This window comes from Hyla sarda, assembly GCF_029499605.1.
Source record: "Hyla sarda isolate aHylSar1 chromosome 1 unlocalized genomic scaffold, aHylSar1.hap1 SUPER_1_unloc_6, whole genome shotgun sequence".
Lineage (NCBI taxonomy): Eukaryota > Metazoa > Chordata > Amphibia > Anura > Hylidae > Hyla > Hyla sarda.
Window position 1 is genome coordinate 802,412 of NW_026607592.1, and position 12,389 is coordinate 814,800.

General features: G+C 41.1%; 1 protein-coding gene across 2 annotated transcripts in view; it reads left to right on the forward strand.

Moving 5' to 3' along the window:
- The window catches only part of LOC130298236 (oocyte zinc finger protein XlCOF22-like), a 246,966-nt gene extending 241,832 nt beyond the window's left edge, over nt 1-5,134 (forward strand). Inside the window, exon 6 of one of the 2 annotated variants that reach the window (XM_056551161.1) lies at nt 3,847-5,134. In XM_056551161.1, coding sequence (XP_056407136.1) covers nt 3,847-4,649 — 803 coding nt within the window. In that variant the 3' untranslated portion in view covers nt 4,650-5,134. Of the gene's footprint in view, nt 1-3,627 lie in introns of both variants that reach the window. The other variant, XM_056551160.1, reaches the window with a different exon arrangement.
- Nucleotides 5,135-12,389: the final 7,255 nt, after the last annotated feature.

The following is a 12,389-nucleotide window of genomic DNA, read 5'->3' on the forward strand; positions in this document are numbered from 1 at the left end:
TGAAAAATCCCCAAATTTCATGAAAATTTTAACATTTTGCATTTCTCTAAGTTTGAAGCTTTCTGCTTGTAAGGGAAATAGACATTCCAAATAAATTATATATTGATTCACAAATACAATATGTCTACTTTGTGTTGACATCATAAAATGGACATATTTTAGCTTTTTGAAAAAAAAAGTAGAGCAGCAATTTTCAAAAATGTCATGAAAATTGCAAAATCTGAAGGGACAGATGTTACAGAACTACAACTCCCTGGATGTCTGGACAGTCTAGGCATGCTGAGAGTTGTAGTTTGGCAACATCTGGAGGGCTACCGTTTGGGCACCACTGTAATAGTGGTCTCCAAACTGTGACCCTCCAGATGTTGCAAAACTACAACTCCCAGCATGCTCAGACAGCCTTTGGCTTGCTGGGAGTTGCAGTCCGGCCTTCCTAGTCGTTGCCACAGTAAAGATCACATTACTTTCACTTTCATTTCTCCCCCCCCACCGTCGATTCCCTACCTGAGCCGTGATCTCTGGTGGATGTCTGCGATGATCGCCGGGCCCCACGCATCTGGTCCTCAGGTAAAGGACTCCATCATCTTCTCCCCCCCCCCCCCCCCCCCTGTTCTGCCCGACATTCAGGGATGGGCAGAACGGGGGGTTTCCATGGCAACCCCCTGTCCTGCGCTGCCATTGGTCAGAACTCAGTTCTGACTAATGGCAGGGGATAGGAGGAGATCGCAGCTCTGCGACCTCACTCCTATCCCTTAGGATGATCTGGGCTGTCACTGAAAACTCCAATCATCCCTATTTTTTGGGTGATCGGGTCACCAGAGACCCGATCAGCCCGGAATTGGAGAAAATTGCATGTCTGAATTGACATGCGATTTTCTCCGATCGCCGACATGGGGGGGGGGGGGGTCTCAGGAACCCCCTGGGCGATGTGCCGGGGTGCCTGCTGAATGATTTCCGCAGGCATCCGGCTCCGGTCCCCAACCGGCTAGCGGTGGGGACCGGATTTCCCACGGGCGTATGGATATGCCCTCGGTCCTTAAGGACTCGGAATGCAGGGCGTATCCATACGCCCTGTGTCCTGAAGAGGTTAAATACACTGATAATGTAAAAAAAAAAAAGTAGAAATTTTTTAAAACCAGCACAATGATAGAAAAGTATGTAACCATGGGGATCATCTTAATCATATTGACCCAGAGAATAAAGAAAACGTCATTTTTACCATAAATTGTACAGTGTGAAAACGTGTTATTTTTGTTTAAATTTCCTTACACAAAAAAGCATTTTTTTGGGTTCACCATACATTTTAGGGTAAAATGATTGATGTCATTGTAAAGTACAACTAGTCACGCAAAAAAAAAGCCTCATGTGGGTCTGTGGATGTAAATATAAAAGTTATGGAGGGAAATTTATCAAGGGATTTAAGCAGCTTTTTTTGCTTATAAAAGTTGTGCGTGCGCCTAAACAATTTTTGTCGGTAAGCAAAAAAATACCAGTCTGCCCTATTAAAGCAATTTTAAGTTCCAGGATTTATCATTGCAAAAGTCGCACGTAAGCAAATAAGTCGCAAACCCCTTCAAAAGGTCACAAGTGTAAGCAAGGTCAGACCAGGCTTACAAACTTGCCTATGACAGCATTTTCAAAAAGTCGTGGGACGAGCGGGTAGGAGATGTACTGGAGGGTGACAAGCTGTGACGCAACACTACTACAACTCCCAGCATGTACTTACTGTAAAGACATGTTGGGAATTGTAGTTGTGTGGCACTTGGGGAGTGTGTTAGATGGGCGGACAGATAGCAAGCTTGTCACCCGCCTGCGCCGCTTGACTACAACTCCCAGCATGTCTTTACTGTTAGGGCATGCTGGGAGTTGTAGTCATGCAGTGGGGGGCAGGTGACAAGCTTGTCACCCGCTTGCACATCTCTCCCGAGCCCTGCTGCATGGCTACAACTCCCATTATGTCCATACTGTCAGGGCATGCCGGGAGTTGTAGTCATGCGCTGCGGGTGGGTTACAATAAATGTACTAACCTATTTTCCTTTTTTTTTTTTTTTTCACTCTCATTTCAGATCCGTGTATCCTGTGGACTACGGCGATGACCAGTGTGTTTTTTTTTTTTTTTTTTGTTTAATAAAATTGTTAAAGAGGGCTTTTGAGGGAGTGTTTTTTGGAATAAAAATTTTTTAAACATGTTTTTTTTTTACTTAATTTACTTGACAGGCTCAGTACTGGAAGCCGTCTTATGGTGCTGGGGAGAACCGGTACGTACAGGCCCCGGAGCATCAAAAATGGCGCTCCTGGGCCTAGGCGGTAACAGGCAGGCGTTATTTAGGCTGGGGAGGGCCAGTAACATTGGTCCTCGCCCACCCTGGTAACGTCAGGCTGTTGCTGCTTGGTTGGTATCTGGCTGTTGATAAAAATATCGGGAAACCCTATACGTTTTTTTCTCCATAAATAATTAAATAATAAAAGGGAAACGCATAGGGTTCCCTGTATTTTTATTCTCAGCCAGATACCAACCAAGCAGAAACAGCCTGTTGTTACCAGGGTGAGCGAGGACCATTGTTACTGGCCCTCCCCAGCCTAAATAACGCCAACCTGTTACCGCCTAGGCCCAGGAGCGCCATTTTTGATGCTCTGGGGCCTGTTGGTATCGGCTCTCCCCAGCACCCCTGTGGTGGTCTGTACCGGAGTAATAATTGGAGTATGTGCTAGATGTTTTTGGGGCTAACGCTAAGCCCTGACATAGTAATGGACTCCGTATAAGACGGCTTCCACTACTAAGCCTGTAAAGTGAATAAAATAAAAAAAACACATTTAAAAAACTTTTATTTAAAAAACCCCTCCCCCACAAGCTCTCGTTACAAAATGTTAATATTAAACAAAAAAAGCTGGTCATGAAATCTGAAGTAGCCCACAGGATAGACGAATTTGAAATGAAAAGAAAAAATAAACAAACAAATAAAGGGTTAGTATATTTAGGGGGGGAAAAAGTGTTAACTTTTTTTTTTAATAAACACAAATTTTTTTGCTTATGTGCTAAGAAAATGGTATTTCAAAGTAATTCTATTGGTTTTTGCTTATGTGAGCCAAATGTATCAACCTCCTGTGATAGTATAATAAATATGTCCCACATAAGCCAAACCAATGCAAAAAATAAAATGCCAACAGAACTCGCTTACCAAAGCAACGATGATAAATGTCCCCTATGGAAACGCCAAAAATAATGGGCCTGGTTCCTAAGGGGTTAAATTCCTTGTTTGCGCTGTTGTTTTTATTGTCTCTGTTGTCTCCATCTTATATAGTCAGCAGGATTTCCATGTAGACGACTAGAGGAATAATTTGGGATATTTCCCAGCACTTCTGTATTGCTGGGGGCTCTGAACCGCCTCGGCTGTCGTCTGATTTGTGCCCTATGGATTGTTCATTGCTGCTGGATGGGAGTGTGATGGGGTCCAGGAGTGGGGTGTATGTGACCTGAAGACCCGATATTATGTCTACATTAACTATTTATTATCCGGAGGACGGGGAGAAGGTTCCATGATGTCACATGCTGCACTTATAATGTTCTACTAAAAAGACTATAAATATGGGCACAGTTATTAATAAAATCTGTGTTATTCTCTGCAGATTCTTGTAGCAGGAGATCAGAGGAGAATCTTATATCTTCAGATTATAAAGCAGATGATGATATCACACAAGATACATATGAAGAACATTCCATTATCCCAGATACACCCTCAGCCCTTCACAGCCAAGATCTGTCATCTCATCCTTATATACAGGTCCTGTCTTCTCAGTCATCACAGGATGTTCAGCAAAATAAAGGTCACAGAAGGAATGATGGACATCAACGAGCTCATACAGGAAAGAAACCATATTCATGCTCAGAATGTGGGAAATGTTTTACTCAGAAATCAAGTCTTGTTAGACATAAAAGAACTCACACAGGAGAGAAACAATTTTCATGCTCAGAATGTGGGAAATGTTTTACTCAGAAATCACAGCTTGTTCAACATAGAAGAACTCACACAGGAGAGAAGCCATTTTCATGCTCAGAATGTGGGAAATGTTTTACTAAGAAATCACAGCTTGTTCAGCATAAAAGAACTCACACAGGGGAGAAGCCATATTCATGTTCAGAATGTGGAAAATGTTTTCCTGGGAAAAAAAATCTTGTTCAACATCAAAGAACTCACACAGGAGAGAAGCCATTTTCATGCTCAGAATGTGGAAAATGTTTTACTCAGCAAACAAGTCTTCTTAGACATCAAATAACTCACACAGGGGATAACTCATTTTCATGCTCAGAATGTGGAAAATGTTTTCCTTGGAAAACATATCTTGTTCAACATCAAAGAACTCACACAGGGGAGAAGCCATATTCATGTTCAGAATGTGAGAAATGTTTTACTATTAAAGCAAATCTTGCTGTACATCAAAGAACTCACACAGGTGAGAAACCATTTTCATGCTCAGAATGTAGAAAGTGTTTTACTGACACATCAGGTCTTCTTAAACATCAAAGAACTCACACAGGGGAGAAGCCATTTTCATGTTTAGAATGTGGGAAATGTTTTACTCGGAAATCAGCTCTTCTTCAGCATCAAAGAATTCACACAGTAAAGAAGCCAATTCAGAGCTGTAAATGATGCAGATAACACATCTATATATTAACCCCTTAAGGACTCAGGGTTTTTCCGTTTTTGCACTTTCGTTTTTTCCTCCTTACCTTTTAAAAATCATAACCCTTTCAATTTTCCACCTAAAAATCCATATTATGGCTTATTTTTTGCGTCGTCAATTCTACTTTGCAGTGACATTAGTCATTTTACCCAAAAATGCACGGCGAAACAGAAAAAAAAATCATTGTGCGACAAAATCGAAAAAAAAAACCCATTTTGAAAATTTTGGGGGCTTCCGTTTCTACGCAGTGCATATTTCGGTAAAAATGACACCTTATCATTATTCTGTAGGTCCATACGATTATAATGATCCCCTACTTATATAGGTGATTTTGTCGCACTTCTGGAAAAAATCATAACTACATGCAGGAAAATTTATACGTTTAAAAATGTCATCTTCTGACCACTATAACTTTTTATTTTTCCACGTACAGGGCGGTATGAGGACTAATTTTTTGCGCCGTGATCTGAAGTTTTTATCCGTATGATTTTTGTTTTGATCAGACTTTTTGATCACTTTTTATTCATTTTCTTAATGGTATAAAAAGTGACCAAAATACGCTTTTTTGGACTTTGGAATTTTTTTGCGCGTATGCCATTGACCGTGCGGTTTAATTAATTATATATTTTTATAGTTCGGACATTTACGCACGCGGCGATACCACATATGTTTATTTATTTATTTTTTTACACTGTTTTTTATTTTTTTTATGGGAAAAGGGGGGTGATTCAAACTTTTATTAGGGAAGGGGTTAAATGACCTTTATTAACACTTTTTTTTAACATTTTTTTTGCAGTGTTAAGGTCCCATAGGGACCTATAACACTGCACACACTGATCTCTTACACTGAACATTGTTATCCCATAGGGACCTATAACACTGCACACACTGATCTCTCATCCTGATCACAGGCGTGTATTAACACACCTGTGATCAGTGTTATCGGAGCTTGACTGGTCCTGCCTGGATCTCAGGCACAGAGCAGTCATTCGTCGATCGGACACCGAGGAGGCAGGTAAGGGCCCTCCCGGTGTCCGGTCAGCTGTTCGGGACGCCACGATTTCACCGCGGCGGTCCCGAACAGCCCGACTGACCAGCCGGGCCACTTTCAGTTTCACTTTAGAAGCGGCGGTCAACTTTGACCGCCGCTTCTAAAGGGTTAATACCGCACATCGCTGCGATCGGCGATGTGTGGTATTAGCCGCGGGTCCCGGCCGTTGATGAGCACCGGGAACGACGCGATATGATGCAGGATCGCGGCGCGATCCCGCTTCATATCGCGGGAGCCGGCGCAGGACGTAAATATACGTCTTGCGTCGTTAAGGGGTTAACAACGCAGGACATAAATGTACGTCTTGGTGAGGTGGTATTTAACGCACCAGGTCGTACATTTACGTCCTATACATAACCGCAACGTAAATGTAGGACGTTCATGCGCAGCTGGCCCCGGCTGCTGATAGCAGTCAGGGACCCGCCGGTAATGGCCAACATCCGCGATTGTGCGGATGTTCGCCATTAACCCCTCAAATTGCGGTCACTAAAATGGATGATCGGATTGTCCGCAGCGCTGCTGCAGCGATCTGATCATTCAGAATGGCAGACGGAGGTCCCCTGACCTGCCTCCGCTGCCTTCCACAGGTCTTCTGCTCTGGTCTGCGATTGAGCAGACAATACAAGAAGATCACCGATAACACTGATCAGTGCAGTGCCCTATGCATAGCACTGAACAGTATTAGCAATCGTATGATTAGTCCCCTATGGGGACTATTAAAGTGTAAAAATGAAAGAAAAAAAAAAAAGTGAAAACCCCCCAATAAAAATGTAAATTGTCCCATTTTGCCTTTTTCACCCCCCAAAAAGTTAAATAAATTATTTATATACATATTTGGTATCGCCGCGTGAACTATTAAAATAAAATGTTAATGATACCGTACGGTAAAAAAAAAGTACAAAATTGCTGCTTTTTTTTTATTTAAAAAAATGTAAAAAAAAAGTATTAAGTGTTATATAAGCAAATATGGTATCAATAAAAAGTGCAGATCACGGTGCAAAAAATGAGACCTCATACCGCCGCTTATACGGAAAAATGAAAAAGTTATAGGTCTTCAAAATAAGGGGATTTTAAACGTACTAATTTGGTTAAACAGTTTGCTTCTTTTTTTTTTTTAAGCGCTACAGTTACAGAAAAGTATGTTATCATGGGTATCATTTTAATCGTATTGACCCAAAGAATAATGAACACATGTCATTTTTACCATAAATTGTACGGCGCGAAAACAAAACCTTCCAATATTAGCAAAATTGTTACTTTCTTTTCAATTTCCCCACACAAATAGTATTTTTTTAGGTTGCGCCATACATTTTATGGTAAAGTGAGTGATGGCATTACAACGGACAACTGGTCGCGCAAAAAACAAGTCCTCATACTAGTCTGTGGATGAAAATATAAGAGTTATGATTTTTTGAAGGCGAGGAGGAAAAAACAAAAATGTAAAAATAAAATTGTCTGAGTCCTTAAGGGGTTAACCATGTACATAGGATATCTGACATTTATACATATATCATATACTGCATCTCCAAACTTGTTCCCAATTGTTAATAAAAGTTTTCTTTCTTATATTATTTATTATTCTTATATTCATCTCCGCACACTGGACTTATAATAAATGTAATATTGTCCCTGACGTTGTATATAGGGAATGTAACGCGTCAGTGTTGTCCCCGCCCCCTTCTCATTATGATTATAGAGACTTTAATTCAAGGCATCAGACAGGATCCGCGCGTCTCCCTTGAAGATCGTCTCTTCTGAACATAAGACGCTGCAGATACTTTTATTTATCACAAACCCTAGACCAGCGTTTCCCGTCTTGACGTCTATTTTCAGTCTCAGATCTTAAAGGGGAACTCTAGTGGAACAAAAAAAGGTTTTCAAATCAACTGGTGCAAGAAAGTTAAACAGATTTGTAAATCAATAGAAAAATATAAATGGAAGTGCAGCTCACAAAAAATAGTTTGTAGCACTTACAGAAAACCTACACAAAAAAACAGTTACATTGACTTCAACAGTTGTCATTTACCAAGATGGCTAACTAATATACCCAAGGGTCAGTACAGTCGCCTTAAACGAAACTGCACCTCCGATAACACCTTTTTAGAGGAGGCAGATCATTTAACAACCCTTTTTAAAGAAAAAGATTATCCGGATTCTCTTTTAACCAAATCTCTCAATCAAATTAAAGGTCTAGATAGAAGAACTTTTTTCACACCTAAAATCACAGATACTTCCACAGATCATAATGTTACAATTATCTTACCTTTCAACAATGAACATAAAAAATGGAACAAATAATTAAAAAACACTGGCATTTAATCAAGCAAGATAAAGATATCATCAGACTATCCTCCCATTGTCTACACTAAAGCCCCTAATTTGGGCATAACCACAGCCCCGAGTGTCAAATCACCTCCCATAACCCAAAGCAGTTCTAAAACATGGTTAAGTACAAAAGGTTTTTATCGATGCGGGGTATGTCCGAACTGTATAAAAACCAAAGGCCATAAAAAAACCATTGAAGTTACATCTTGTGCCTCAGATTTCAAATGGGCGATCACTGAACATATCTCTTACCATACAACTGGTGTGATATATATATAATCCAATGCGGATGTGAAAAGCTATACGTAGGTAGGACGAAAAGAGCACTAAAAGTAAGAATAGCTGAACATATAACAAATATAAAAAACGCTAATTTGAAACATCCACTGTCGGCCAAATATCATAATAAGGAGCTCTCCACTTTTTCCTTTACAGGCATACAGACCATTAAGAAAGATTGGAGGGGGGGAAGCTTTATAGTCAGTATATCCAAGGCCGAAAGCAAGAAAATGTATGAATTTAATTCCCTGGATCCCAATGGCCTGAATTCCACCTTCGAGCTATTTGGATTCCTATTGTGTGTGTTTGTGCTCCCCAGCGTGTATCCGTCTATTCCATCCGGGCCCCCGCTGGAGACCATTATAACCCACACTATATAAGTCTGCTGTGAGAAAAAGCTATGAATATCTTTTTGGTACCTTTTTGGGTATTACATTCTGTTCTGTTATTTTATGTCCATTGTATAATCCTCATTTTTATGTATATTTTATTTTCTTCATCTTGTACTAATTTATATTTTCTTCTTTATATGGAGTATTATTTAATACTGTCTTTATTTACCTAATTTTATTTTCATTTTTATTTTTTATTATTATTTTTGTATCTTTATTTTTATTTTCATATTTACTTTTATTTTTATAATTTATCTTTTTATTGTTTTTCATTCGAATTTAATATATGTCATTATTATTTTTTCAGATCCTGCTATGTGAATTATTATGATTATGTCTGTATTGTATCCATCTATATATACACTATACATATTATTGTTATATTTTTAGTAACCTTGTTGAGTAACAATTCAGATTGTCTTTATAAACTCTACACTGATATAGTTATATATGGATCCATCCCGTTTCTTACTATGTGCCACATTACAATACACCTGTTTCAATTGTTTTAACTATAAAAGGAACTGTGCTCCAAGAACATGATACTTCTACTGAGGAAGGGGTCAATATCCAGTACCCTGAAACGCGTCTAGAGATATATTTTTTTACCGCAAACATCACTGTTATTATCTTGTTACTGCAGTCTAACAAAGGGCTTCTGCCATTCATCCAGCCGCTCATGTTGAGCTATCACTGCTTCTATTAATCCAGCTGCCAGCATTTGGCTACCACCGCTCTCACTAACAGCATTCACCGGGCTGACATCCAGCACTGCAGAGCTGACGTCACACGCCGAGAAATTCCTCCACGAGGTCTGTTTCCACCATCGGAGTTTGATGATCTACCTCCGTGTCCGGCGGCATCGTTTCGGTCTGTGGCCAGCGGACCAGCCGCCGATGCGCACGCCAGCGCATACCAGATTCTATAGGAAGACCAGGAATCACCGCTCCAAAGCTCGGCACTTCTATTGCTACAAGCCGGTAAATATATGCTGTACAAATCTATATAAAAGCGGACGTGGATACATGCTTAATTCGCTTACCTGCGTCATCTTTATGCTGGATCACTGGATCTAAGACATTTCTCTCCGCTCTCATAATATTTTACATTTTTTTAAAATCTTTACATTTTATTATTGCAATTTTTCTCTCCACACAAGGGCCCTGTGTAAGGAGTTATTGCTTATATTTTACTATGATTGTTATGATCAAGAGTTTATAGTAGCAGTATTTTATATTGATATCTATGAATAAAAACAATTCTTTTCCTCATAAATCTGAAGCACAGTTCTAATATTATTTTCCCATATATTCCCAGGACATCTGCCCCCCCCCCCCCCCAGGACATCTATATACATATGCAGCCTCCGGTGCTATGAATGAATAGTATATCTATCAGCATCATCTGGCCGGCGGGTGCTGGATGCGTTCTGATAGATATACTTGTCACATATACTTGTCACATATAGCGCATTTGTGCAGCGCTATATGTGACAAGTATATCTATCAGAATGCAGCCGCCCGGCCAATGATGCTGACAGATATACTTTTCATTCATAGCGCAGCAGCTGCATATGTATATAGAAGCGCTGTGGGGGGGCAGATAACGCTATATGTCTGCCCCCCCCCCCAGCACATCTATATACATATACCCCTGCAGTGCTATTAATGGAAAGTATATCTATTAGCAGCGCATAGTGCCGACAGCCGTCTCCTGACACTATGCGCTGCTAATAGAAATACTTTCCATTAATAGCGCTGCAGGGGTATATGTATATAGATGTGCTGGGGGAGGCAGACACATAGCGTTATCTGCCCCCCCACAGCGCTTCTATATACATATGCAGCTGCAGCGCTATGTATGAAAAGTATTTTGGGCGGCCGATGCTGCTGCTAGAATGCTTTTCACATATAGCGCTGCTGTGGCATAGGTATATAGAAGCGCCGCGCTGTGAGGCTACATTATACATGCGCTGCGGGGGGTAAATATTTAATGCGCTAGCGGGGGTATATATCTAATGCGCTGCTGGGGGCTAGATATATAGGCTATATGTCTGTCCCCCTCCTGCAGCGCTATATATCTTGCCCCCACAGCGCTTTTAATATACTGCTGAGAACCCTGATTGGCTCCTCGGTACCGGCCATTCAGGGCTCCCCACAGGGGATTCAAAGATGAAGCCCGCTCCCCTGCTTAATAACTTCAGATCGCATCAGGTCTCAGAAGTGAAACCCGGTGCGATCAATCCCTCAGCCCCTGTACTACAACCCCCATCATGGAACAGACTCTGTTCTATGATGGGAGTTGTAGTACAAACACTAATGTAGCCTCCCCAGCTGTCTGCAGACTCCCGCAGCCAGGGAATTACTACTCCCATTATGGAAACAAGTCTGGTCCATGATGGGAGTAGTAGTAGTCCCGGCTGTGGGAGTCTGCAGGCAGAGGTGTTTGGCCATACATGAGGGATAACTGATCTTAACGGATGAATATTTATTCAGCTATTCGCACCCGTTATTTCATCCGTTATCAAACGTCAGTTTTTTACACAGAAAACGTTTAAGAACAGGTGAACTTCATAGTGTGAAAGAAGCCGAAGTCTACTGCTTTTATAAGACTGTAGATTATCAGAGTTTATTTGAGCAGCTCTGAGAAGCCAAACAGATGGTTTTGTCGTGCCCCTACATTAACCCTATGATGGCGGGGAATCTTTCCGCTGTGTCATCTAATTTATTTATAAATTATAGCCGTTCGTCATTGACTGTAACTGGTTAAAATCTTTTAGCTTAGTATGATAGATGTATATGTGTGTATATATAAATTTTATATACTGTATATGTAAAATGCCCATTTAGGATGAGGACTCAATACTTCGCTGTTACTTGTCCACTCCTCCCCCATCTGCTCTCTCCCTCCTCGCCCCCACCATCGTGTAAAGCCTTTTGAACAAAGAAGTCCGTGAAAGGCATAGTAGGGGGGTGGGAACTTATGCTAATTACAGAGGTAATATAACCAAGTGAAGGACTGAATAAAGGCAGAGAAGCATTTGAAACCGACATGGCTCTGTTTGATTTACTTTGGTATACTTCGGTATATAAATTCTGTATATGGATTTGGCCGGGAGTAAGATAGCTACAAGAGCACAATCTATATCAGGTGGCGCTCCGCGGTGGGGCCTGAGTTTAGGCCTCATGTGCAAGTCGCAATACCCAGAGCAGACGGATTGAACAAAGGCGGACGCAGACGGAATTTGATCAACCCCAGGCATACGATAGGATATTCTAGTACCTAGCCAAAAGTACCTATGTCTACCCTTTGTTTTATCTTGCTGCTTTAGTCGACTTGCTCGTGACCTACCAGAGACAGACAGGTAAAATTCTCACCCAGAGCCAAATACCCATGTACCTGTCATAAAATTACTACCGCCCGAGTGTGTATGAAGTGTGAGTGAGTGGATAAGCAGGATCCTGTTGGGGAGAGGAGTTGATTGAGTTGCCTGGGGGAATTGCATTGTTTAGGGTATGATGTCTCTTGGGGGATTTCCAGGGACTCCCAAAAGTTACAGATTCTCGGGACTCTTTCCTTGGTCGCCTTGGAGGATTGAGTTGTTTGGGGTGAGCTGATGATCCGAAGAGAGGGTATCAGTGGAGTTTTGGCGCAGGACG